The 27,419-nt window shown below is 51.9% G+C and overlaps 3 protein-coding genes across 12 annotated transcripts; all 3 read right to left on the bottom strand.

Annotated features, from left to right (window-relative positions):
- Positions 1-282: 282 nt before the first annotated feature.
- Positions 283-7,321, bottom strand: HEXIM2 (HEXIM P-TEFb complex subunit 2). 7 transcript variants are annotated; one of them, XM_059670439.1, is made up of 3 exons: positions 5,935-7,320; positions 5,102-5,214; positions 283-1,497 (listed from the first exon to the last, which is right to left on the bottom strand). In XM_059670439.1, exons 2-3 carry the CDS (start codon positions 5,114-5,116, stop codon positions 697-699), a joined length of 816 nt encoding a protein of 271 aa, XP_059526422.1. In that variant the 5' UTR covers positions 5,117-5,214; positions 5,935-7,320; the 3' UTR covers positions 283-696. The 7 variants fall into 7 exon arrangements, with proteins under 7 accessions (XP_059526422.1, XP_059526421.1, XP_059526425.1 ...); XM_059670438.1 differs by having other exon boundaries at positions 5,102-5,211; XM_059670442.1 differs by having other exon boundaries at positions 6,030-7,320.
- A 6,094-nt stretch (positions 7,322-13,415) lies between these two features.
- On the bottom strand, positions 13,416-15,489 carry HEXIM1 (HEXIM P-TEFb complex subunit 1). Its single transcript, XM_059670437.1, has one exon. It carries the CDS (start codon positions 14,862-14,864, stop codon positions 13,785-13,787), a length of 1,080 nt encoding a protein of 359 aa, XP_059526420.1. The 5' UTR covers positions 14,865-15,489; the 3' UTR covers positions 13,416-13,784.
- A 3,913-nt stretch (positions 15,490-19,402) lies between these two features.
- Positions 19,403-26,362, bottom strand: ACBD4 (acyl-CoA binding domain containing 4). Of its 4 annotated transcripts, none has more exons than XM_059670433.1 (10): positions 25,976-26,359; positions 25,475-25,607; positions 25,106-25,226; positions 24,951-25,035; positions 24,555-24,675; positions 24,231-24,317; positions 23,856-23,926; positions 23,689-23,764; positions 22,857-22,996; positions 19,403-20,120 (listed from the first exon to the last, which is right to left on the bottom strand). In XM_059670433.1, the coding sequence occupies exons 1-10, from the start codon at positions 26,084-26,086 to the stop codon at positions 19,995-19,997; spliced, it is 1,071 nt and encodes a 356-aa protein (XP_059526416.1). In that variant the 5' UTR covers positions 26,087-26,359; the 3' UTR covers positions 19,403-19,994. The 4 variants fall into 4 exon arrangements, with proteins under 4 accessions (XP_059526416.1, XP_059526415.1, XP_059526419.1 ...); XM_059670432.1 differs by having other exon boundaries at positions 23,689-23,767; positions 25,976-26,356; XM_059670436.1 differs by lacking the exon at positions 24,231-24,317 and having other exon boundaries at positions 25,976-26,362.
- Positions 26,363-27,419: the final 1,057 nt, after the last annotated feature.

Raw genomic sequence — 27,419 nt, 5'->3', positions numbered from 1 at the left:
ATCTGGCACCTTAAGTCAAGTTCTGGCTGAACCCAGGGGCTCCTGACTGAGCCCCCTCCCACCTCTACACCTCCCTCTATGAAACCTTCAGAGCAGTCTGACTGCTCCCCAACACACGGAGAATTCAAGCATCCTGGAGATCTTGATAGGACCCCAATGCAGAGGTCTACTGTCCTCCCAGGCTCGGGGCAAGGGGGCATTAGGACCCCAAGTCCCAAGCCTTTCTAGGATGAATGTGCTTTCAATCTCAGAGCCCTAGTGAAACCAGTCCCAGCCACTGCATTTGATTTCACCAAAACCATTTATTTTCTCCGTGAAAAATAAGATGCCATTACCCTAGCCGAGTTGGCTCAGTGGATAGAGCATTGGCCTGTGGGTCTGAATGGTCCCAGTTTCGATTCTGGTCAGGGGCACATGCCGGGTTGTGAGCTCGACCCCCAGTAGGGGGTGTGCAGGAGGCAGCCGATCAATGATTCTCATCATTGATGTTTCTCTCTCTCCATCTCCCTTCCTATCTGAAATTAATAATAATAATAATAATAATAATGCCATCAAAGAACAAACTGTGGAAATGACAAGGTGGAAGTCAAGCTGTTCTCAGGCGGCACAAGGTGATGGGAGTGATTTTCATCCACCACCTGCCACCTTGAGACCCAGCTGGCCTACATGTGCATTAAATGGAACCGTCTCCTTGGGCTAAACTGGTGAGGGGGCACCCCGAGGTGCCTGGCTCCCCTCTTGATGCCACATCTCATTCTCCTGCCGAAGCCGCTGGTTCTCTGTCCGGAGCCTCTCCACCTCAGCAGCCAGTTCCTCAACCTGGCGACAGGACTGGCGGCTGGTGCGCCCCTGCAGCTGCTGCAGCTTCCGGGTCTCCTCCTCGGCCAGCGACAGCCTGCGCTCCAGATCCAGGTAGTCCTGCACCAGCTCCTGCTTGCTGCGGCCCTGCAGGCTCTCCGTGTGGAAGCGCTCATAGGTCTCAGAGAAGTCCCTCTGCTGGAACTCGCCAGGAGCTTGGACCGGCCGGCCACTGTCCTCTGCCTCACTCTCTTCACTGGAGCCCGGGTGCGAGGCCCCCTGGGGCACATCCAGGTCAGGCTCCTCAGGGTTTCGGTCGTTCATCAGGAACTGGGTGGTGTTGTAGGGCGCCACGGCTTGGCCCTTGGCGAACATCTCCTCTCGGAGCCGGGAGGCCCTCTGGCCCTGCTTCTCGTCCCGCTGTTGCTTCTCGTCCCAGCTCAGCTCCAGGTAGGGCCGCCAGTGCCGCTTGCGCTTGGAGGGCCGCCGGCGGTGCTTCTTGCGGCTCAGCACCGCCTCCACTGAGCAGCCCCTGGGGTTCTGGGTCCGGGCACCCTTACTATTGCAGCCCAGACCACCGCCAGCCCCGGAAGGATCTTCCTCCTCTGAGTGGCTCTCCATCCGGGGTGTCAGGGGCAGGGAACCAGCAGGGTCATGAGGCTCAGGGGGTGTTTCTGGGCTCCTAGAAGAGTCAGAGGCCTAAGGAGAGAACATGAGGACGGGTCACAGCCAGTCTGTGCCTGGAATCCTCCCCACCCCCTCCCCACCCCTACCTCCAGCTCTCAGCCTTCTGCAACCATTTGTTTGTTTATGGCTTACCTGTCTCCTGTCCCCAATGGGCCCTAAGCAAACTAGGCAAGAGCAGGCATTTCACCTGTGTATTTCACTCTGCAATTTCAATGCCTCCCATCAAAAAAGCCCCAGGCTTTGCTTAATGCTCTGCTGTCATTGTCTTGAACTTCTTAATATTTTTTTAAATCCTTACACAGGATATGCTTATCGATTTTAGAGAGAGGAAGGGGGAGGGGGAACATTGACGTGAGCGAGAACATCAATTCGTTGCCTTCCGTACCTGCCCCAACCCAGGACTGAACCCACAAAAGCTAGGCACATGCTCCGACTGGGAACTGAACCCACAACCTTTTGGTATTCGAGAGGACCCTACAAGGGCCTTCTTACTGATTTTTGAATAAAGAGCCCTTTGCACTGAGCCACACAAATTATGCCGCTGATCCTGCTTCGGGGTACTTGGATAGCTGGCTCTTTGTTGTTGCTGACTTGTTTTGTTTTAATCCTCACTCGAGGATATCTTCCCATTGATTTTTCAGAGAGTGGGAGAGAGAGGGAAAGACAGAAATATCGATGTGAGTGAAACACATCGATTGGTTGCCTCCTGCACGAGCCCCGACCAGGGCCCAGGCCAGGGAGGAGCCTGCAACCGAGGTGCATGCCCTTGACCAAAATCGAACCCAGGCCCCTTCAGTCCGCAGGCGGACGCTCTAGCCACTGCGCAAAACTGGCTAGGGCGGATAGCTGACTCTTTTCATCCTTTATTTAGGGCTTTGTTCCAAAGTCACCTCTTCAGAGAGGCCGTTCCTGGCCAGCCTATCTAAAGTAGCCCTCTCGCCCTGCTTGGCTTGGCTCAGTGGCTAGAGCATCAGCCTGTGGACTGAAGGGTCTCAGGTTCGATTCCGGCCAAGGGCACATGCCTGGGTTGCGGGCTCGATCCCCAGTGGGGGGCATGCAGGAAGCAACCAATCACTGGGTCTCTCTCATCATTGATGTTTCTCTCTCTCCTTCTCCCTTCCTCTCTGAAATCAATAAAAATATATTTTAAAAAATAAAAAAACAATAAAAATAAAAATAAAAAAATAAAGTAGCCCTCTCATCTCCCCTTCCCACTAACTCCCTATCACGTGACATAGTTAACATCATACATCACATTTAGCACGTTACCATCTGTCTTCCTCCTGTAAGAATGTGACTTGTCTGTCCAGTTCACCGCTGTGTCCCTGTGTATGGCCCAAGGCGAGCACTTGGGCCAAACATGTTAAATGACATAAAGCCCATAAGGGGGATCCAAAAGATACTGGGACACAAGATTCTCTTTTCTGTCATTCTCGGGTGAAGAAGATGGAGTGCACCCTGACCGGTTTGGCTCAGTGGATAGAGGGTCGGCCTGCAGACTGAAGGGTCCCAGGTTCGATTCTGGTCAAGGGCATGTACCTGGGTTGCGGGCACATCCCCAGTAGGGGGTGTGCAGGAGGCAGCTGATCGATGTTTCTCTCTCATCGATGTTTCTAACTCTCTATCCCTCTCTCTTCCTCTCTGTAAAAAATCAATAAAATATATTAAAAAAAAAAAAAAAAGAAGACGGAGTGCATTTACTCCAGGCAGAAGTTGGTATTCATCCACATGAGGGGCAGGAAAGAGATCCTAACCAGGGAGAGGAAAAGTCAAACTCTAGTCTGCAGCTGAGAGAATTCTAGAACTTATCTAAGATGCGCAAAGGATTCTGTCTCGAGAGTGTGTGTTCAGGGCAGCGGGTTATCTCTGTCATGGTGAGGGTGGGAGTACGGAGTGGGGAGTGGGGAATGAGTTGCTCTAAGTTTGTGGTTTGGGGAATTCTAATAATAACTACTACCAGTGGGATGCTGTTTTATAATGTACAACAGTTCAGAGACCTCTGGGCATGGGTCCATATAAGCCTAGGGTGTGTATCGGGGGGGTTATGCAGCCCTGTAAGAGCTGAAGGTGTGTTACCTGCATGTGGGAGAGCCGGAAGAGAACGTCAGGGAAAAGGAGGTATGTTGGAGTGTGTGTGTGCATGCGTGTTTGTGTTGTTTTGTTAATTCACCTGCAGGGAGGTCAACTAAGAGTGACTGCCCTGTCTTCACCAGTGTTTTAGGTCAAATGAGACAGAGCTCTGCCCCACCCTGGAAGAGGCAGTCTGCTGGGAACTCTTAAGGCAGGGTGGCTTGTTTTTGTGTGCACAATAATTCACCAACCCCCCTCCACCCCCCACTCCGCCCCTCAGCCAAAGCTCCCTAATGATCCTTCCCTCACCCAAATCAGCCCTGCCCCTCAGCCTCCCTCCCAAAGGCTTGTCCCTCTACTGCCATTACCACTACTGCACAGAAGCTGTGTGACCTGGGTGAGGCATTTGCCCTCTCCGAACCTGCTAGCCCTGGCATGCCATGAAGTCCAAATTAAAGAAATCCAGGAAACACTGGAAGTGGCTAGATAGGATGAGTCAGAGGAGCTGAGTTCTCCTCTCAGCTATAAGGAGTTGTGGACTTGGGGAGAAGAATGGGCAAGGTGGGGGCAGTGAGCGAGAGCACCGTCTGGGAGGGTTTGGGTTCCTGTTGCCAGATCAGAAGGTGACATTCTAATGGCTTCATACAATCTGTCTCTTCATCTCTCCTGGGTGGTATCTTATCCCCCAACACATCCCAAATTATGAACCAATTGCTCAAACTCTTTTCCCTGCTTTAGACTTGGTTCTCAGCCTGGATGCGGTAGGGTTCTGTTGTCAGAAGGCCCTAAGTTTAAACCCTGGATCTGTTGCTTGCTGATAGCATGATTCTAGAAAAGATATTTCAGCTCTGAGGGCCTTAATTTCTGTGGCCCAGCCGGCATGGCTCAGTGGTTGAGTGTCGGTCAACTTATGAGCCAAGAGGCCACGGTTTGATACCCGGTCAGGGAACATGCCCGGATTTTGGGCTCCAACCCCAGAGTTGGGCGTGCAAGAGGCAGCCAGTCAATGATTCTCTCTCATCACTAATGCTTCTATCTCTCTCTCCCTCTCTGAAATCAATAAAAATATGTGTATTTTTATATGTATATATGTTTATTGATTTCAGAGAGGGAGAGAGAGATAGAAACATCAATGATGAGAGAGAATCATTGACTGCCTGCCTCTTGCGTGCCCCCCACTGGGGATTGAGCTCACAAACCCGGCATGTGCCCTTGACCTGAATCGAACCCGGGACCCTACAGTCCACTGGCCAACGCTCTATCCACTGAGCCAAACTGGTTAAGGCAAAAAATATATATATATTTTTAAAAAGAACCTTAGCTTCTGTGAAATGGAAATAATAAGTCCTATCCTGAAGGGCTACTAGGATGTCATGAGATGATAGCACAGATTTAGCATCTGGTGTATTACTCGGCGCATAGTAGGAACTCATTTAAACATATTGATTTTTCCAAATCTGCCAACACATCTGAGACAAGAGACCAGGCTCCCAGATGGCACAATCCATATTCAGGGCATTCCGGGGACTGGGAGGGCGAGCCTTACCTTGGCCTCCTCCATGGCTGCTGATCGCTCTGTATTGCAGTTGGTCTGGTTCGGAGGGGCCACCTTCTTCTGTTCCAAATCTCTCAGCAGATGCCTTTAACTAGTGACACCTGCTTTAAACAACAACAGAAACCTGCGTCCTGAAGGAGAATTCTCAGGAAGACGGGCTGCCCGGGAGTTTTTTACCAAGGCAACAGCAGCCATTTTGTAGCACCAGACCTGCACAACCTCATTTTCAACTGAAGGCCCGGAAGGCTGCCTCCACCCTGTTTTCACACCTGCAGCCAGCAAGGGGCCAAATGGGGATAAAGAAACCACCTTCCCCGCCCTGTTTCTCAGGCCTCCGGGCCAGGCCGACATCCTATGCTGCTCACCTGGAAGTCACTGAGGACCAGGCTGGCAGCTGGGAAGGAAGGCAGGACTAAGCTCTGTTCCCCCAACAACCCAAGTGGGAAAGCAGGCTGCCTGGGGCGGCCACTGTGCACAGAGCAACGCCCTGGAGAGACTCGGGGTGGACTGGGCCGGTGGCTCCAACACGAGGGGGTCCTCTCCAGAGGCCTCAATCTTAACTGCGGCCCCCCAACCCCGACCCAGGCTGGGCTCCAGAAGTCACTGCCTCAAGAAACACGCCTGGGGCCTGAGCTGAGCCTGGGACTGAGGCCTTTTCATCGACAGGGCATGGCCTGCCTCCCTACTTCCTCTCAGGGTGGGAAACAGAGGAAAGGGGCTTCACATTATAGGGAGTTGGGAAGGAAACCCAAACGGGGTAAGGATGGATTCTTTACGAGAGAGGAAATGGTCGGGGAAAGAGGTTTTGCAAAGGCGGAACTGACCTATTTGTTGTCAAGGGCAAGGGCTATGCACACCGACTACACCTGCTGTCTTTTTGTGCAACCGCCCGTCTGCAAGTCCAGCGCCTCAGCCCTACCTCTTGCTGCAGTTGTAGCAGCTCTCCCCGGTCAAGACGCTCAGGCGCTATGGTTGGGGGGCGGGGAGGAAGGGGGGAGGGAACAGCCTTTACAGCGCGATGCCTGCTGGGGATTGTAGTTCTTCTGGCCTTGGAAGGCGACCCAACATCCTGTCACGTCAACAGCTCACGTCAACAGCTACCCCGCGAACTCCAAAACCCATCTAGCCTTGCGCGGGAGTCGTCCCGCGCTCACCTCTGTCTTTTTATTGGCCGGCTCGTCTGTCAATATTTCCGCTTATGTCGACGTTGGCCGTGCGGAAGCACAATCGGGTTCGCCCTCCGAGCTCAATTAAAGAGTTCATTGATGGCGTTAATCTTTACTAGGCAGAAAATAGATCCGGCCGAGGGGGGAGGGGCTGTGGGCGCGGAGGGATCCCCGGTCCTAGAGGAAGGCGACGAGAAGGATCGGTGGCCGCCGCCGCCATTTTGGGCTGGGAGGAGGCAGCGGAGGGACTCGCTGCACAGTGAGAGCACCCCCTGGGGGGCGGTCCGGGCGTGGGGCGAGACCGGGCCCAGTGGGCTGCCTGAAGTGGCGACGCCGGGAGACAGCGGGAAGTGGGATCGGGGACCTGGGAGGTGAAGGTTGGAGTCTTCCCAGCCGGGCCTGGTCCTCAAACCGTCCCGGCAGCCTCGCCGCCTCGCCTCTCCCGGAGGGCGGGGTTCTTGGGTCATTACCGCGTGTTTCCCGAGACCCCAGGTTGTTGAGAGACCGGGTGAAGCGACTCTCTTCTGCTGTCCTCCCACGGGGGCGCAGGTCATGCGGCCGAGCGCTGTCAAGTTCTGTTCCCGGCCCCATTCGGCCTGGGTATGGCGGCCACCCCCGCCCCCACTTCGACGGGCGAAGTGGCCAAGACGCCAGATTCCAAAGACTGCGCCGCCGGGGAGGGTGGCGGTGGAGGCACTGGCCGCGCGTCCCTCTGGCGTGGCAGTCGGCGCCCTGGGGGCTCGGAGGTCGGAGAGCCCGGCGCACCCACTGTTCCCCGCCCCGTGCACCGAGCCCCCGGGCCCGGCGGGGTGGGCGCGTGCAGGCGCCTGCAGGATCCCGGTGCGTGGAAGTCGGGGCGCCCTTGTCCTCGAGGTTTGTCCTGACCGGCGCCCATTCTCGGAACCACCTGGCCTCGTACGGCGCCAGCCACTTGGGGAAACTCCAAAAAAAGTGTTTTCCCACCTTTCGTGAAAGTTTACATCAAAGGGGCATGGGTGTTGGGACACAAAATAACGTAGGAGTCGCCAGGACTATGGAAATAAAAGGGGAGTGGCCCCTCTCGGATGCTTCAGGAACATCTGTTTGCATTTTGAAATCTGAGCACTCACTTCTACCAAAACTTTTGGAGAAATGTCTGTCCCTCCTAGAGGGAAAAAAAAACAAAAACGCACAAATTCCCATGTAATCTTTATAAGACTTACAAATTCTTTCCAGTTTAAAACACTTTTCTCCCACCAGCTAAACGGGGGAGAGTTTCGCCGCCGGTGCATTGTTACTGGGGAACCTCTATTTTGAAATGTCAGGTCATTAAACATCTCTTGTGTAGACCCTATGTTACTATTTTAGAATTTGCAGTTTGGAGCTGCTGCACATACGTGGAGTTTTGGGGAGAGGGGACCCCTGCTCTGAAAAACAACGCAGCCTGACATTACAGCTGTAGTGGCCTCTTAAAGGTTGGCGTTCAATGTGGAATTCCTTTTTGGAATTGCGGATTAAACTCGTTTCCTCCTGCTGGAAATCTAAATGCAGGGAGATTTATAGCTCAGGGATATTTTAATAATTCTTTTACTAAAATGCCAGTTAAAATTATGCCTAGGCCCTAGCCGGTTTGGCTCAGTGGATAGAGCGTCGGCCTGCGGACCGAAGGGTCTCGGGTTCGATTCCGGTCAAGGGCATGTACCTTGGTTGCGGGCACATCCCCAATGGGGGGCGTGCAGGAGGCCGCTGATCGATGTTTCTGACTCTCTATCCTTCTCCCTTCCTCTGTGAAAAAAAATCAATAAAAAGTATAAAATAAGAATTATGCTTAGGTAGATTCTGAAGTAGGGGAGTGACTGGGCAGTGACTTCCTCTTTGAGGTTACCTTTTGAAGAATCTCATTGCCAGTTAGAGAGGGTCAGATCATTTCTGTAAGTCTTTGGCCTTAATAGCAAGACACCGAATCCCGGCTCCTCTTTATAAAGTAAATGTTTTAAAAAGTTGTGAGAGTGACAGTTCCACAGCCTTAACAATTACCTCTACCCCCCAGCTATTCTCAGAGAAAGTCTTAGAACTGGATTGCAAAGATATGATCACAATTGATTTCAGTTCTTAATTGAACATTTGAACCACTTAATCCTAAATGAAGCGTCAATTCACTCGATTCATACTGTAGGTTGAGTTGTTTACTCATGTTCACTTTACACTGTTCTTCAGCTCAAGACTCTAGTTCGGAAAAGCTGACGCTAACGTGGTAGGAGTTAAGTTAAATAGCCATAGAAGCTGAAAGGGGCTCTGAAGATTGCCTTCGTGCTGCTTCTGTCAAGAATTTAATGGAGGAGGATCTCAGACTCTTGTGATGTATCCTCCATTTTGAAGTAATCTAGTTAAACCTTTGGATGTTACTAAGTGGAGAATACCTGGTACAGAAATTTGTTACTCATTTATAAAAATGAAAGCATATCCTCTTTAAGGTTTGACCCATAAGCTTTTCCATTGCTTGATAAGAAAAGTTGGAAATAAAACTAGTTTGGTTATTTACTGAACAAAATACAGGACTGGAAATTAGGAACTCCAAGTTCTATTTCTGTGTGCTACCACTGCCATGGTTGGTCTGGCTAGAGGCCAAATCCTAAAGATTAGGCCAAACTGTTTTGTTGCTGAGTCTATTCATCTAATGTTCAATCAAACCTTCGACTTCCTTCTCAGCTCGCTCCTTTCAGATGAGTTGCTTTGTAGTTTATGACAAATTCTACAATAGACTATTTTGTATATACCTCAGTTTCCTTTTTAAAATTTTTATTTTTTATTGAATTTATTGGGTATGCCTCAGTTTCCTAATTTGAAAATGGTATTAATGCTACCTCATAAATATTTGAGAAGTAACTGTTCTTCAGTTGCCATTTGTCTAAACATTTACTTGCTATAACTTCCTTATTTGGGAACATTAGCACTTCTGCTTTGAAGTTCATTTGGAGTAGTTGGGAGGTCTGCCTTACTGAAATGCGCCCATGGCAGTACAAAGGGTTCCCTGCCCATCCAGTAGGCTGAACGAGGGTCAGTCTCTCAGGGTACCAAGCAGTTGTTGCCACAAAGTCCTGGATGTTGTACATTTGCCTGATGGTCCAACTTTTGGGGACTAGTTGGCTATGTGGGAGCATTAAGTAACAAACTTTGCTCAAGAGCTTTTATTTATTTTTTTTTAAATATATATTTTATTGATTTTTTTACAGAGAAGAAGGGAGAGGGATAGAGAGAGAAACATCGATGAGAGATCGATCAGCTGCCTCTTACACGCACCCCACTGGGGATGTGCCCGTAACCAAGGTATATGCCCTTGACTGGAATCGAACCTGGGACCTTTCAGTCCGCAGGCGCTCTATCCACTGAACCAAACCGGTCAGGGCCCAATGTAACTGTTCTTGGTGCAGTATTAAAATCACACTATTTCAGCCAGAACCGGTTTGGCTCAGTGGATAGAAGGGTTCCAGGTTCGATTCCGGTCAAGGGCATGTACCTTGGTTGCGGGCACATCCCTAGTGGGGGGTGTGCAGGAGGCAGCTGATCGATGTTTCTCTAATTCTCTAACCCTCTCCCCTCCTTTCTGTAAAAAATCGGTAATATTTTTTTTTAAATCACACTATTTCAAAAGACTTACCAACAGTTTCCTGTAGCATCTCAACCATTTGAAAGAATTTTGATAATTGAACCAACTCTAAGAAAAACAAACAAGAAAAAGTTAATTTGGGAAGATTTGTAAAAGCTACAGCATTGATTTGTCTAAACCCAGCCTTTGTTTTTTCAACAAGAGATGGAAAGAAGTTGTAAGCTTTCCAATATTCAAAGACAACTGGCAAAACTTGGCCAAAGATTGAAACTTTCCCTCCTAGACCGTAGATCTGGTCCCATTTGCAAAGTGTGACTATTACACTTTGGTCAGCAGACTCCACTGTGTTCAGGTCCTAAATTTGACATTTTCTCTTAAAAATTACTTTTTATCCTACCATCAACGATTTACACTTCATGTGGGAAAGAATAGTAAAGTGGAGTTTTATTCCAATGATCTTGTCAAATGTGAAAAAATAATTTTAAAAAACCACAACATACGGAAGTGTATCTAGTTAGGTACAAGTACCATCCTTACTCTAGCCAACTTTTCCATCACACTATTGTGAATATTCATTGCCAGCAATTCTGGGTGTAAGTGGCCAGGGGGACATTTGTAGTGTATTACCTAATGTTTGATTAAATATAGCCAGTTCTTGATTTTCTGAAAGTAAACTTGGATTGTGGATTTTTTATTTTTTTAATTTTTTTTATTTTTTTTATTTATTTTTTTTTTAATTTATTGGATTCACTCTTTGGTTTCTCTAATTTTTGAAGTCATTAGGATAAAGTATGTTTGTTTACATTTCCCCAAACAAAGGATTTTTATATTTATATAAAACATTTTTATAAATCCTGGATGAAGTGAAGAACTACTGATCAGGTTATGGGTTTGATCCCTAGATGGACACGTACGGGAGGCAACTGATCCATGTTTCTCTCCCTCCCTCCCTTCCTCTCTCTAAAGTCAATTAAAAAATCGTCGGATAATAAAAAAAAACAAAAACATCAAATGGGCAACTGCTATATGCATGTGTAAAACATTTTCATACTATTCGTTTCATACTTTTAACAGTTCTGTAAAGTAGCCACAGCCCCCTTTTGCTGATTAAGAATGAGGCTCAGAGCGTTTGAGAGATGTGTCTAGGATTGCATTGCTAGCACATATATGTTAAAGATATGACTGGAACCCGGGTTCTTTGACTTCGAGTCTGGTCTAATTTTTACCATTTTCCTCTCTTTAGAGATACCTAGTCTATTTTTCAGAAATAAACTAATCGAACTCCCTGGCTTTTTCTCCTCACACTGAAATCTGAAGGTACCTGTCTCCTGAGAGCCTCTTTTATGTTCTAGGCTAGCCCAAGAAAAGTTTTTCTTACTGAGGGGAGGATTAAGCTACGCAGCCAGTTGTCTCAAAGTTTAGGCAGTGCTTTGTCCTGGCTAGATATCCAGGCCCAGTATTAGAAACTGAAATTGCCAATGTGTAAGCATGGTCTTTTGTGTCGCTCAGTTGAAATGTTTGGCAGGAGATACTTTAGTGAAAGAGTAGAGTGGATTCGAGCATATCTGTCATCACAAACCCCCTGTTAATATAGGTAATTCAGTCTTCTGCCCTGAACGCAATAGACTAGTCAACTCTTTCAATGTAGAAAGTGTTGATAGAAACTCCTATTTCACACAAAACTCATCATTCCAAGAATATAAATGCAATAAATATAGTAAAATACCAGTGCCTTTGAAAGCAGAGTTCAGAAAGTTGTATAGCTCAAGATAGCAAATTTATGAGTTAAATATATTTTTAAAAACGGGACTGCATTTGTCTCCTAAGAGTAAAACATACAGTATTTTCTGATAAATGTACTTGTGAAGTCTCTCCAAGACTAATAGTAGGGGAAACAGGATTCTTTGACATCAATCTGTCTTCAGAAGAGGTTCTGAAATTAGAGGTTATCACTGCTGCATTGCATCCTTGTGCAATCAAAACGAGGCTTCTGCTCCGCACTAAAAGCCAGAGGGCAGTGTTGCTGCCCTTCCATCAAGCAGCGCTGTTTCTGGGACTGCTGCATGATGTCATAGTAGAAGAAATATTAAAAACACGAAGAAAACTATTTCAAATTAGACATTTAATGCAAATTTTAGGCCAAAGGAAAAACTGATTATACATTGTCTCCCATGGGCCATTACCAGAATAGGGCCAGAGGCCAGCTCAGTCCAGCTTTGAGGGCCCTGAGTCAGTCTTGACCAGCATAATTCCCTTTGACTCACTGGTTTGTGTATGCTCCTTATGCATCATAAGGTGCGCTTCACTCTTGAAGTTCCACCACCTCCACTGTTTACCTGCAAAAGGATCTACGTAGTGGGAGGCTTTTCCCTTTCCCGGAAGGGGTTTTTAAACCTTCAAGTTTGACAATCTCATTCTCTTGAACCCTTTCCTTGGAAAAGTGTACATATAGCACAAGTCTACATATAATTTTATGGGGTTTGTGGACCCCAAGGCTCCCTATCGTTTCTAAGGCCCCAAGTTAAGGAACCCCTGTGCTAGTGATTTGAGTGGTGCAGTTACCCTAAGGAAACGGCAGCTGAAGGTGATGGGCAGGAGGGAACGGTCCTAATTTCTTACTATTTTGATTTGTGGGCAGAAATTCTTAGGGTCTCCCTGCATTTTCAAGATCAGAACTATTCAAGAATTGCTATCAGCGCAGTTTAGGAGACAGAATAGCAGCTGTACAGGAAATACGTGCAGGGTTCTCACTCAGCCCCCAAGGAGTTAATTTAGCTCTTTAACCAGAAGCTTTATATTCCACTTGCAGTGAGGGGGGCATTTATAATTACAGTTCTACCCTCATAGAAAGGTGGGCAGCTCCTATTCCTTTTTTTTTTTTTTTTTTTTTGGTATAGGGAGCACCCTAAATATTCGACAAGTAGGGTAAGTCCTTGGAATGCTCCAAACAGCTTTCTTTTATAAATCCAATATCTCTAAACATTTTAACATAAAGAGCTGCCCCATAAGGTTATCCAGCCATTGTTTGCATTAAGCAATAGGTTTACCTAGAGCCTCTTCCAGGTAGGTATCTAGGAGCTCCTTCCAGTCTCAAAGGGGAGGGGAGAGGAGGCGGGTGGGGTGGAGATTACTAAAAACCTACTGTAGGAATGAAAGGAGGCTGTCAGTTGTCTCACTGCCAAATTAGATGTTTATTTTTGTTAATAGACTTTTGAATGGCTAGTGAGCAGAATTAAATTTTAAGCTCCCAATTGTAGCCACTTTCTACTCCCCAAACACCCAATACTGGTTTATTTCTCCAGCATCGGGAAGGAAAACCAAGGCACTAGGAAGCAAGCACACTAAGTTAGAAGCTATTTAAATCTTTATATTTTGCCTGAACTATATATTGTAGCACACAAGAACTCATTCAAGAGGAAAATCAGCACATTGAAAATTCTCCCATTAAGAGATTTCTTCCAAACAAATTTAATAACTTCTTTACCTCCCCAAAATGCAATCGCATAAATCAGCACTATTTTGAATTAGTTCTAGAAATCACACTTAAACTATGTTACATTTACAAATATTAAATTTATTATAACTAGAATGAATTTAATGGTTCTCAGATTTGGCCACCTTATAGATCAGTTTGAGAGGATTTTTAACAGAAAATGCATTGTAACTTGGTCAAATTACACATAAAAAAAAAACAACCTTCTAAAAAGAAAAGTAACGCATCCCTCAGTTTCACATAATTAAAGAACAGGAGAAAGCACGCAAGCTACAGCATAGCTAAGTTTACCAAACCAAAGCCGGGGGGATTTTCTCTTCTGATTATGTGTCATAAAAACGTCCACTGTCTTATATACACATGTATATAATGTTACATTCCATCACTGTAAAAAGTCCCCTTTGTCCCTCCCCTCCGAAAAGTTTCGGTCTAGTCCCCAAACTTGGACAGCGGCGCCCGCTCCTGCTGCCGGTGCAGTTCGTTCTCCGTCAGCAGCTGCAGGTTCTCGGCGCGCAGCCGGTCCAGCTCCAGCTCCAGCTCCCGGACGCGCGCGTCGTCGCCGCCGCCCAGCCGCTTACTTTCCAGCCGCAACCGGTTGTTCTCGTCCTCCATGCGGGAGAGGCACTTCTCCAGCTCCAGGTACTCCCTGATGAGCTCCTGCTTGCTCATGTTCTGCAGGCTCTCCGCGTGGAACCGCTCGTACGTCTCCGAGAAGTCCCGCTGCAGAAACTCGCTGCCGTCTCCGCCCATCCCGTCGCTGCCCCCATCCTCCTCACCCGCCTCTTCCATAAACTCTTCGTCGCTGGTGTCCGATTTGGCCGCAGTCCGCTTGGGGTAGAAGCCGGTTTTGAGGTCCGGCTCCTCCTGGTCATGATCATCCATGAGGAACTGCGTGGTGTTATAGGGCGCCACCGGCTGGCCCTTGGCGAACATCTCGGCTCGAACCCTCGAAGCTCGAAGACTCTGTTTCTCGTCGAACTTTCTCTTCTCCTCCCAAGTCAGCTTGTAGTACGGCTTCCAGTGCCGCTTCTTCTTGGAAGGGCGTCGCCTGTGTTTCTTCTTGCCCAGCTGTCTCTGCTGCTGTTTCCACGACTCCTCGCCTCCAGCGGCAGGAGCCCCCAACTTGTTGGCTTCGGAGTCATGACACGGTTGGGTGAGCGGCTCGGTCTCGGGCCTCTGTTCCCCTCCCGCTGGCGGCGGGGCGGGTCCGCCAGCGGACAAGTCATCTCCATTCTGGCCCTTTTCGTCCGCTTCCAGGCAGCTAGGTTCTGGACAGACCTGGGTTGGCAAAGGAGACGGCTGGGGGTCCAGGCTCCCTTCCCCCTCTGGCCCTGGACGGCCACCCGGCTGGGGGAGCGCTCTTGCTTGCCACCTACTGTCGTCCTCGGGCACCGGCTCCTCTGCGCCCGGGGGGCGGTCGGGGTTCCGCTCTTCGTGGACAGCATCAGCACCTGCACAGTTGCCAGCTTGAGGCTGGTGCTGAAATTCCGACACGAGTGGCTCGGCCATGGCAACAAGAGTCCTCAAAGTTTGGAGAATTTTGGCTGCAAGTCCTTGAAGAAAATAGAGGTTTTTCTTTTCTTGAAAAAAATGTCCAACAGATTCCAATTCGGTAATTCCTGCAGTGATGCCTTCAGCCGGTCCTGTCAGCAAACTCCAATTGCAACTTGGGGGCGCTCAAGTCAGTAAAGGGTTAAGCGCCACCGCGCGATCAGCTAAGCAGGTCCAAAGGGGTGCAGCAGCAGGAACAGCACGTAATGTACGAAGGGGGTCGGCCTCGAGCCCCCCCCGCAGAGCGCCCCCCACGATGGAGGAATTGGTGGGCTAGATGAGGTTAAGTCCAGTGGGTTAAACCCAGCCCCGAAGGGGTTAAAAGTACCCGATGACGCTGCCTCTGAGGGGCCGGACCCACAAAGGGTTAAATCCCCTGCCGCAGAGCTCACAAGGGGTTAAGGTCCCAGAGCCACCTCCTCCCACTTCCACGGGTGTCGCTCCAACCCGAGCTCCCAGTTCCTTAGGCCGGGCCGGAGCCTCATCCGAGGACAGACAAACTCATCTCCCCTTTGGCTCAATGCTCTGCTCAGCTCAGTTCTCCTCCTCTCTTCCTCCCTCCCTCCCTCCTCCCCCTCCCGACAGCTCTTCCGCCTCCTCCCCCAGCTGCCCCTCCCAACCTGCCTCCCCACCTGCCAACTTCCAACTGCTGCCTCCCAGCGCTCGGCGCCGCTTTTATATACAAGCTTGGCCGCCGCCCATGCGCATGCGTGCTGGGGTCCCCATCGCTGGACGCTGGGACTCGTAGTCCCCATCTTTGCGGCCCGCCGCTACACGCGCCGTGCGACGTAGCCAATGCCAGGTCGCGTAGGGAGCGTCTCCCAGGCCGCCGCCCTCCGCCGCCTGTCCCTCGCTGGGAAAACGTGAGTGCCCATTGGCTAACAGTCACACGTTGCGCGGAGGAGGAAAGCCAATGCAGAGAGAGGGGGCGGGCTCTGGACCGTACCATTCCGCTTCAGGAATACGAGAAGGTTCGAAGGTCTGTGAGGGCCCACACAGAATATTTTAATGCAAAGGTGCGTCTTAAAGCATACTATCCTATTCTGTACTCAGTGGAAAGGTGCCGAAGGTCGTAATCATTTGTTAACTGGGTCAAAAAAATGGTTTACTCCTAAAAAGTAGTCCCTAAAGTGTAAAAAAAATTAAGTCTTATAAAGAGACCTATGGGCCCATGGCTGGTAGCTTTCGATTCTTAAGATTACGGAAATGTTTTAAAAGTGTATTGCTAGAACCTCGGACTGACGATTGCGGACGGATATTGTGACACATTTTGCAAAAAAATGAAAAGCGCATGAAGAAGTAAACAAATGAGGTATAAAAAGTGCCGCCTTAAAGGGACAGTGTGACTGCGTTAGCACAGCAACGTCGGACTAGGCCTCGGAGATGAGAAGGCAGGTTCGAGTCCCGAGCGACGTCCACCCGCGGACTGGCCTCGAGACCTAGGGGGGACGTGGCCCAGCCCCAGCCCCAGCCCCAGCGTGGCCATTCGGTGCCGCCGCTGCCCCGGGGAGGCCGCCGCTGCCAGACGGTGGCCTGAGACAGCCTCTCGCCGGCCGGTATCCGGGGAGCGCGGGGTGTGCGCCAGGGGCTCCCTGGAAACCCCGGGGTAGGAAGGCCTCGCCCCCCCCCCCCCCCGGGGGCCTCAGCTTCTAGCGAAGAAAATGGCCTCTTGGGGCCGACGTGGTCCGCGCAGAGCATTTCCTGAGACGGACAGGGGAGTCGGCCCGCGGGTGACCTCCTTGTTGGTGAATTAAGTAAATAATAGTGGATTTAATCAACCCTGGCTCCCTGAGAGGAGGGGTATCGCCTGCAGAGGCGCTTATCGGCAGTGGGTGCGGGGCAACACCGGGCGGGGAGCAGCCAGAGGCTCCCCAAGGAGGAGGCTTTATCCCGAAACGGGGGCGGGGGCTTGGCCCCGACGGGATAGATTCATGGGGCGCGGGAGGAAGGCTTGTTCTCGAGAACATTCTCCGGATTCCGAGCACCTGCCCCCAGGACAGGGCCGCCGGGGAGCAGCTCAGCCCTTTGGTCCTAATTACTTAGGCCTAAGCCCATCCTAATCGTCATGTCTCCCTCCTCCCACACACCCAGCGACCCGTTCTGATGATTTCTCCCTTAATAGCAGTAGCGGCTGACATCCCAACAGCTTTTCATCGGATCGTGTGCTTTTACCGCAGAACCGTTTGACCCCACCACGGCCCAACCCCACCACGGCCCAGGGAGAAAGGATAGAAATGATTGCCTCCATCTTAGACATGGAAAGTCTCTAAGACCCAGAGAAATTAAGTGACTTGTCCAAGGTCACATGACAACGAAGTGTGACGGCCTCTGTGACCCCCGGGCCATTTTTCTTTGTCACAAACACAGAATTCCTCCCCCCCCCCCCCCCAACAACTCTAGATTTAGTTCCTTTTCATTCCTAACAACTTCAGCATAATCCAGGCCCCCTTTTCTTCATTTAGCAAAGATCTGTTAGGAGGGCATGATATTTAACATGTCATCCTTGCTGCTCAGAGGCTGCGTACAGAGGCCGTCAAACACAGCCAAAGTGGCAGGGGACAGAAATCAGCTGGGAGTCGGTGGGCCCAGCCGCTGAGGAGTGGACGATTGTGTGCAGGTTTCCAGGGGAAGTGACTTACTAGCTGTCTTTGAAGGATGAGTGGTTTCCAGGCAAAGTGGCACAAAGAGGGGCATTCTCTGAAGAGCAAGCCTCCGTTCAGGAGTGGTTCTGTGGGAAAGTGGCGAGGGCATGCCCAAAGGGAGAGGCGGGCGAGAGTGCCTGTGGGGCAGGGCCGGGTGTTCTGAAATGGACCATCCCCGCCTGTTTCCCCCGAGCTGCTGAGAACTCAGTCCGTCTGACAAGCCTGCCTTCTGCGCTGCTTCCTCCGTCCAGCAGGAGGTTCCTCGCACTGGGAGCACCGGGTGGGCGCCAGGGGCTCCCTGGAAACCCCGGGGCAGGAGGGCCTCCCCCTGGGGCCTCATCTTCCATCAGGGAGTCCGAGACCTCCAGTTTGTTACCACAGTTTTAGACTCCGAAGGACTCCTGGGTACCCTTCATCAGGGAATCTGGAAGGTACAGCTGAGCCCAGCCGCAGTTTTCTGGACAGGGCTCAGCTGTATGGACTCATTTGTCATATTGGGGTTCCCAGACCAATAGGTTGTGGAATTCTAGAATGCTGTCAAACAGGAGGCCAGGCCCTTACTCTTAGCTGAGTTTTAACCCGTTGCCAGGCGTTTTATATACCCTGGTCATTTAAACCCCAGGACTGCCTTATGGTCACCATCTTTATTTCACAAACAAGACCACCCAGGCTCAGAGCAATCAAGATCTTGTCTTGCCCGGCTGGTGTGCCTCGGTGGTTGAGTGTAAACCTATGAACCAGGAGGTCATGGTTCAGTTCCAATCGGGGCATAAGCCTGGACTCCATCCCCACTCGGGGGCATGCAGGAGGCAGCAGATCGATGATTCTCATCATTTGATGTTTCTATCCCTCTCCCTCTCTGAAATCAATTAAAAAAATATTTTTAAAAGATCTGGTCTTGCCCAAGTCCCAACAATTAGTGTGTGCAAGTGGTGGAGCTGGCTTCCGCTCCACCCTGCATCCCCAGCACCAGTCTGCCCCTCTCCCCCTGCCCTGCGGTGGCCTCGACTGTAACCCTGGGCCAGCTGTGGAGCAGCGGGGCCATGTGTCTGTTCGGAGGGATCGCCTTGAGAACAGGACTGAGGATAAAAGAGAGATGGCCGAGCCGGGAGAGTGGGCAAGGCCAGGGCTGACCCCGGTAACTCAGGAGCTTAAGGATCTCCAGGGAGGGGCATTCAGAGCTACTCTTCCTCACCCAGGGGCAGGAAGGCCCTGGGGCCCAGGTGGCAGCAACAGGGGTCTCCAGGCTGCTGCGGCCCTGCACGGGGGACGTGGCCAGTGGCCTGAGCGCCAACACGGCCTGGACAGGGCTGGTGCTGACCCAAGGGCGGCCGGAGTTGCTAGGAGGTGGGAAGGATAAATGTTACTGGGAGGTCTGTGCCCGCTCGGGCTTCTGCCCGCACCAAAGAGGGGCTCCTGGCGCAGGTCCCCGCCCCGCCCCATGCCGACGGGGGGGGGGGGGGGGGGAAGGCTCCCACTAGGTCTTGGCCTTCCAGAAAGTTCCCTGGGAAAGCCCAGGGGGAGATCACCGGAAGGGGGCACTTCCCGGCCTGGTGCCTGGAGCCCAGCCCTACGCGCCCACCCCCGGAGCAGCCGTTCTTGTCTACGGGTGACCTCCCTCTGGGCCCCGACGGGGGAGGGAGGAGGAGTCCTTGGCCGCGACCCGCGCCCCTCCCAGGACCCCCGCTCCCCCCTACCCCGGCTCTGTGCTCCCTTCACTCCCCGTGGAGGAGGGACAGCCTTCCCCAGAAGCATCACCCATGGCCTCTCGGGTTGTCGAAGGGACATGGGGTGGGGGAGCAGGGGAGGGACTGTGCCTCGGGCGCTCGGGACTCGACTTCCGCCTCACTTCGCAGATGGCAGAAGATTGTTTTATTTTATTTAGTGAAACATTCATTTGTAAGTGAATCTTCAGAGAAGACGTCCTGAGTGTGCGCGGGAGAGGAAGGCCAGCACTCGGGGCGCTCGCCCTCCCGGGGCCTGCTCTCTGCCTTCCCCCAGCTCGGCGGGGCCGCCCCCAGCCCCCAGGCAACCAATCCCAGGACCCGGCCCAACCCAACCTGCCCGACAGCCGGGCCTCCGCGGGGAGGGGCTGGGCCGGGAGAAGTCAGGTGACCCAGGGTTGGGGCGGGCAGACGCAGAGATGGGCAGCCCCGCCCCCAGGACGGGCACTGCCACTGCAGCCTTCCCAGGAAACCCGGGATGGACTGGGGAAGGGGGAGGGGTGCGGGGAGGGGGGGCGGTGGAAGCATCCCGTGAAGCTGCGGGAAGGGTGGGGTCTTATTTGCCGTGCTCCCCATTAGGGGAGGGGTGCCAAGGCAAACACTGATTGGTAGTGGTGGCGGGTGGGGTTAATGCTGTTCTCTTAAACCCTGGCAGGCTCCGGGCACAGCAGGACAGGGGGCACATAGCCTCCTTCGTTGGCTGCAGACTCCTCCATTGAGAATCACCTCTTCAGGATCCGAAACTGCCTGACGAGCCACTGGACAATGAAGGGCCACAGGAGGAAGAAGAGCAGCGTGGGACCTGAGAGCCTGGGGGACGAAGGCCGAGCACCGGATGGGAGCCTCGGCTGCCAAGAAGGAGGGACGGAGTCAGAGGCCAGCCCAGCCTCAGCACAGCCGGCCCTCCCCAGGAACCTGCTTCCAGAACTCAGGTCTAGAGGCCTGGAGCAGAGAAGTCCTGCCCCCACATCCGCACCACTAGAAGGGAGGGATCCTGGGGTTCCTAGTGGGTCCCTGACAGATGAGCTCCAACTCACTTCCACACCCTCCGCCAGGGCAATCCCCGGTGCCAAGAGGCCTGCAGGCTGGAGGGGCTGCCAGGTGGAGGGACTGGCTTCCAGGCTTTTTCCTCTGGGCCACAAAGCAATGGCCCCCTTGGTGTGGCCTTAAGACCCTCATATTGTAAAGGATGTGCCACATATTTCAAAGGAGGACCCCAGAATGCTCAGATTTTAATCTCTAAATATTTTTTGCTAAAAGGAGCCAGGACTCCTTGGAAAAGTGGCCGATTCCAGGTCTGGAGCAGGAAAGGTAGAGGTGAATGAAAGCAAGGAAGCTTTTAGGGATTAATGAGGTCATGATAGGACCCAACTTGAAAGGGTCTCCACTGACCAAAGTTGTGACAATCTGAGCATTAAAAAGAATGATTGCAGTTGATTAAAGTCCTTTAAAAATATTATGAGTCCTAGTCAGTTTGCTCAGTGGATAGCGCATCGGCCTGCGAATCAAGGGGTCCTGGGCTCGATTCCAGTCGAGGGCACGGACTTTGATTGCAGGCTCCTCCCCAGGCCCTGTTCAGGGCACATACAGGAGGCAACCAATTGATGTATTTCTCTCACATTGATATTTCTCTCTGATTTTCCCTCTCCCACTCTCTCTAAAAATCAATGGAAAAATATCCTGGGGTGAGAATTTAAAAAAAAAAAAGATAATCGAAGAGAATAAGCTCTTATGCTGCCTTTTCATAAGGCACTGTGTTCCAGGGAAATCCTAGATGATCAAGACAACTACAGCCCTGACCGGTTTGGCTCAGTGGCTAGAGCATCGGCCTGTGGACTGAAGAGTCCCAGGTTCAATTCTGGTCAAGGGCATGTACCTTGATTGCGGGCACATCCCCAGTAGCTGTCGATGTTTCTCTCTCATGGATGTTTCTAACTCTCTATCCCTCTCCCTTCCTCTGTAAAAAATCAATAAAATATATATATATATTTTTAAAAGAAAACTACAGAAAAATAACAGCTAATTTAAAAGTAAACCTTTTTGCAACTACTAAATAAATTATTGATTCAGGCAAGGATTACCTATCAATTGTTGTCAAAACCTGTGTGACAAATGGGGTAGACAGAGCACTGGACATTCACTGGCTCCAAGAGAAAAAGCTGACTTTACAATAGTGGGACCAGACTGTCACCCCTTTACCCGTGCTAGTGGTCCGGGTTAGGATCATTAAGGGCAGGACATGGATATGTGTTCCCTGATGTGAAGGACGCCACCTCTGATGAAATCTGGCCATGTAAACCGCCTGCCAGGATGCAGATAGACCCAAAACGTGGAACAGTTCTACAGGACCACTGGCTGTCTCATTAGCAAGTTAGTAGCAAGAAAAAGGGACTGGTCTGGGTTAAAAGATTCTCAAAAGGACAGCAATTAGATGCCGCGTGTACTCCTGGGCTGGACAGACAGAGCAGCTGGAAAAGGCAATTTTGGGACAACCGGAGAGATTTGAATTTGTATTGGCCATTTGACGATATGAAGGAATTATTGTGTGTGATAAAATTAGATAATAGAATGTTTTTGTTTTTAGAGATGCAAACCCAAGCATGTCAGGGTGGAACTCTTTAAACTCTTTAGCATATAAAATTAGTAAAAGGTAAACAAAATATAAAAAGCCTCAGAGGGTGGTGGGGATGGTGTTGAAATGTTAGCCACTGTGAATGTGAGGAAATTCCTGCCACCCTGGTTGATACTCACTGTGCCAAAGGGATTAGGGGTCACCCAAATGACTGCCCACATCCAGCAACTCAGCCCTCGCCTGCCCCCACCTACCCAGGCTTCTCAAGAACAGATCCACTCAGAGTTAATGGTGGGTGCCAGCTCTGGAGACAGACAGAGCTAGGGCCACTCCCAGTTCCATCACGTAATGTTAATAATAATACTAATCACAATGAACTCCATTCCAGGAGGTCGTTGTGTGTGCTGAGCTCAGGGGAGTAACAACGAGTATTATCTAGTCCTCACAGCAGCTCTGTGAGAGTCTTCCCGGCTGTTACTCAACCTCTCAGAGCCTTAGTTTCCTCATCTGTAACAGGGAAATGAAAGCCTATTTCACAGGGTTGTTGTGTGGATTAAGTGAGATAATGCAACTAATGGTATTTGGCACATAGATGGGCTCCAGAAATGGCAGAAGCTGAGGTGTAAGGGGCAGGCAGATCTTGGAGTCCAGGGGGGAGTGAGGAATGCAAGGGCTGAACTGTTTGGAAGTAAACCCTAAATCTGGGAACAGAAGTCCAACTGAGGAACAACAGGCACCCCCAGCCCCAATGCAAAGAGCAGACACATCCTGGCCCTTCCAACTGTTGGAATTAGCCCTCCTGCTCAGTGTCTCTTCAAGCAAAGGGAGGTGAGGGCAGGAAAAGAGGAAGCGCTTCAGAGTCCGGCCTGCACTGTGAATCACGCCAGTCTCTGGAGGAGGCAAAGGTGCGGGCAGGTAGGGATGTGGGGACAAAGAAGTGGCTGGATGAAGAGCCTAGGACAGAGACCTTCAGAGCTCTGCCCCGATCCTGCCTTAGGCCTTGGGGGCTCACCTCCTCGCGGGGGGCAGGCATGCTCTCCAGGCTTTGCAGTCGCCCCTGGACATCCCGCATGCTCTCCTGCAGCGCTCGAACTGTCCCCACCAGCCATGAGTCCAATTCCTGGGGCCCCGGCAGGCTGCCTCTCAACCCCTCTGCGGAAAACGGACACATAGGGAAGAGGACTCAGGAGGCAACTCAGCCAGGGGCAGGGTGTGGGCAGGCTGGGGCAGGTCCAGGAAAAAGTAAGAGTAGGGCACAATTCCTTGTACCAAGTGTGACTTTTGTCAAGTCCATCCACATGGCTGAGTAACAGGCTACCAGGAGTAGCTGTGTGACTTTGGGCAAGTCACTAACTTCTCTGAGCCTCTTTTTATCACCTGAAAATTAGGAGAAGATAGCATCTCCCTCACAGGGCTGCTGGCTCAAAGGAATAAAGGAGATGACATTTATGAAAGTGCCCTTTACTGGACATTATAGAAGGGAATGGGGCAGAACTCATTATTGTCTTTTGAAAGTCCAAAATGGGAGGCTCAGAGAAAAGAGAGAGCGAGTCTGACTCCCAAAGCCATGTCGCTGCAGCTACGTGGGAGGCCAGCACTTCCTGCCCCAGCCTCCCTTCCTCAGTGCCTGATGGCTCCCGATGGCCTTCAGGGAGAGAAGGCCAGGCAAGGACTTTGCCCATCCAGTGTCCGGCTGTTTGGCAACCCTTCCTGGGCATAGGCTGCTCTCTCCAGTTCCCAGAACTAGACTTTCATCTCTGCCCCAAGAGGGCAGCCAAGGAAGGGCCTGGGCATTAGAACCACGGGGCAGGCAGAAGGGGGTTAAGGGTCAAACAGTGATTCACCTTTCCCTGTTGGGGGCACAGGGCTGTGTCTGCTGTCAGGCTCTCCTCCAGGGGCGCCCTTCTGCTCTGCCCACACCTGCTGGGATAAGTCACAAGGTCCAAAGGGAGCAGTGGGAGCAGCCTGGGCAGAGTTGGCTGGGAGAGGGAAGATCCAGGGGTTATCTCACCAGCTCAGGCTCCAGCTGCTCCAGGGAATCACAGAAAACCTCGGGGTCCGGGTCCCTGGGTGGCTGAGACTCTGGGGAGGGTGCAGGTAGGTTAGTGACCAGAGGAAGGCTATGGAGGGAGGGGAGGAGTGTAGAACTGGGCAGATACTGCCACAAGAGGCACAGATGGGTCCTAGAAGTGAGGCCCTAGATTCTAGAACTAAAGTCTCAGAAACTTCCTCCTGGCTTCCCCTGGAGCATAGGAGGTCTCTATCTGTGGGCATGAGGTATGACGGGCACAGCATGGCATCCAGCCTTCTCCCCTTCACCACACCAGGAGGTCTTCCCCATCCCTGGCCTGTATTTGGCCTCTACCCCTCCTGCCCAACCACTGACCTGGGCTTGGGGGCGCTGGTTCCTTGGGAAGGCAGGGAGACTCTGGGGTAGTCCCAGTATCTCCATTCAGTACCTGCTCTTCAAAACCTGCAGAGACATAGCACCCAGGGGTGGGGCTGGCGCCTCCCAGTGAGGTCAGACCTCTGTTCCCCATTAGCCACAGACACTGCCTGAGACCACCCCCTCAGGGCAGTAGTTGGGGTCCTTACAGGGACATCACCTGGACCCCTCTACCCCTGGGTCCCCCTCCAATGAGCAGCCCCTTCAGCCTGAACCTGACCATTGACCCAACACCTGCAGGGCTCCCGTCCTGGGGGTCCTGACCTGTGACCTTTCGCAGGAAGGTTTCCGGGGGTCTCGGCATGTCAGGGATCACCTGGTACAGGGGCTCAAAGTAACCAAACATGTCGTCTGCCACCTCGCCCAGCGGCACTGTGTCGATCACCTGTAGGGGATAAGGTTTACTGGGGAATAGCTGGCCCCTTCCATCTCTGCCCTCCCATCCCTTTGAGCTGGGCCCTCCCCTCTGCTCCTGTTGTCATACCCCCCACCTCGTGCCTAGTCAGACCAGAGAAAAGGTTGGGGGGACAGCATGAAGGTGGTAATTCCCATGGGGTGTCAACATGCAGGAAATATAATGGGAGCAACAATGGGAGGGTGGGGGGCAGGCCATCTGGCCGGGAGCTTAGGGACAGAGAGGAGCCCACAGCCTATCCCTACCTTCTGTGCCACCACCTTCATCTCAGTGATGTAGGCAAACATGGCCTCCTCCCTACTCATCTTGCCCAGGCTGTTCCAGGCATCCCTGGGGGCAGAGAGTTGTGAGAGGCTAGTTGACAATGGAGGCTTGTTTGCCCAGCCGGTGGGGAGCTCACCACTTATATCGTCCAATGGGGTCCCAAAACCCAGGCCGGGGGACCAGGCAGGGCCCCATGGTAGCCTGCTTGTAGTAGCTGTAGAATCGAAGCATCTCTTCATAGGAGGGGCGGTAATAACCTGGGCAGGAAGTTGGGGATTGGAGAGCAGAGCATCACCCCCCAGCTCCAAGAGGATGGAGGTTGGGGGGAACTACCCTAGGAGAAGGCAGAGGTGGTGAGGAGTCTACAGGGGCAGGAGGTAGAGGGGACCCATCGGATGACCCAGGCAGAGACTCGTCTGCAGAAACTAAAGGGATCAGAGGGTCTCCTGGGAGGCAGACCCCTGCCATCTTGACCCCCAAATGCAGGTCCCCGGCCCTCACTCACTGTTGTTCTTAGGCAGGTTCTGAATGACTCTGACTGCGGCCTGGAACTGTTTCTGGCAGTCCGGTTCCGGGATTTCTTTCTCGGTACCCATCTCCAGCTGCTCTGAGCCCTGGGACCCTACTTTTGCGCAACTCTGCAACAACAAGCCTCCGTGGGAGCAGGCCTCCAGGGGCCACCCCGGCACACACCTCGACAAACCACTCTGATTCACTTTCCAGAGGGGCAAACTAAGCTCTTTTAGAGACCTGAGCGAGATACCGAGGAGGTCAGAAGCTGTGGCTGCAGAGAGCCCTTTCCTACCCCAAGCAGGGTACGGGCGGCTGGGGTAGGTGGAGAGGACCGCGGTGGGTGGGTGGAGAGGCAGGTGGTTAGGGTCGCAGGACCCCTTTAGATGCGCATCTACAACTCCTAGGCAGGCGATGGGCAAGCCAAGAGGAGTCAGGCAGGCGAGCAGCCCTCCCCCCGGGCCCCCGCACCCCGGCCCGGCAGCCTGACACTCACCCCGCGGAGACCCCTGCCCGGACACCTGGGTCCTCTCGCCACTAGCCGAGGGCTTCCTACTGACCTCCCGGCCCCGTCGGGCCCGAAGGGAGACGCTGAGCGAGGTGGCATTGGAGCCAATGAGAGAGCCCGTTTCAAATTTGGCTTCTCTACTCTAGCCACTCAGCGCACCCCTTTCAAGAGTATGCAAATAGCTGTGCCTCTCCCAAGCGGGCGGGGTGGATCCGGGGGCGGCTTCCCTGTCCAGGACTGCCGGAGAGGGGCGGAAGCGCCTCCTGGTGGACATAGTGAAATAACACGGAGCACTCTCGCCCCCTGGTGGAGACCAGCGTCTGTCAGCTCAGCCCAAGTCTCTTCCGACACCTGACAGCCACTGCAGATAAAATAGGGAGCCATGCCGTGGCTGGTTTGGCTCAGTGGATAGAGCGTCGGCCTGCGGACTCAAGGGTCCCAGGTTCGATTCCAGTCAAGGGAACATGCCAGGGTTGTGGGCGTGATCCCTGGTAGGGGGCGTGCAGGAGGCAACCAATCAATAATTCTCTCTCATCATTGATGTTTCTATCTCTCTCCTTCCTCTCTGAAATCAATAAAAATATGTTTTAAAAAAATAGGGAGTCATGCCCTGGTCAGTGTGGCTCAATAGGCCAGGTTGTGGGTTCAGTTCCAGTCGGGGCGCGTAGGCGATGCAACCGATCAATGCTGATGTTTCTGTCCCTCTCTATTCCCCTCTAAAATCAATACAAACATTTAAAAAAATAAATAAAAGCCGAAACCGGTTTGGCTCAGTGGATAAAGCGTAGGCCTGCGGACTGAAGGGTCCCGGGTTCGATTCCGGTCAAGGGCATGTACCTTGGTTGTGGGCACATCCCCAGTGGGAGATGTGCAGGAGGCAGCTGATCGATGTTTCTCTCTCATTGATGTTTCTTTTTTTTTTCTTTTTTTTTATTGCTTAAAGTATTACAAAAAGTATTACATATGTCTCCTTTTTTTTCCTCTCATTGATGTTTCTAACTCTCTATCTCTCTCCCTTCCTCTCTGTAAAAAATCAATAAAATATATTAAAAATAATAATAATAATAAACTAGGGAGTCATGTCTGGGGTAAGGTGTTCTGGAGGAGGGGCATCGGAACTGAGCTGTGGAAGGTTTAGGACTAAGCCAGGAGCCCTGGCCGGATTGCTCAGTTGGTTAGAGCTTCCTCCCCATACGCCAATGCCTTCAGGGCACATCTAAGAATTAACCAACGGACCTGGCTGGTTCTGCTCAGTGGTTAGAGCGCCGGCCCGCGGACAGTTTGGTACCTCGGTTGCAGGTTTGGTCCCCAGCCCAGTCGGGGCACGTTGGGGAGGCAACCAGTCAATGTGTCTTTCTCAGGTCAATATTTCTCTTCTCTCTTTCTTCCTCTCTCTCTCTCTCTCCCTTCTCCCTCCCTTCCACACGCTCAA

This window comes from Myotis daubentonii, chromosome 16, assembly GCF_963259705.1.
Source record: "Myotis daubentonii chromosome 16, mMyoDau2.1, whole genome shotgun sequence".
Classification (NCBI taxonomy): Eukaryota; Metazoa; Chordata; class Mammalia; order Chiroptera; family Vespertilionidae; genus Myotis; species Myotis daubentonii.
This window is presented reverse-complemented; position numbering and strand designations above follow the sequence as displayed.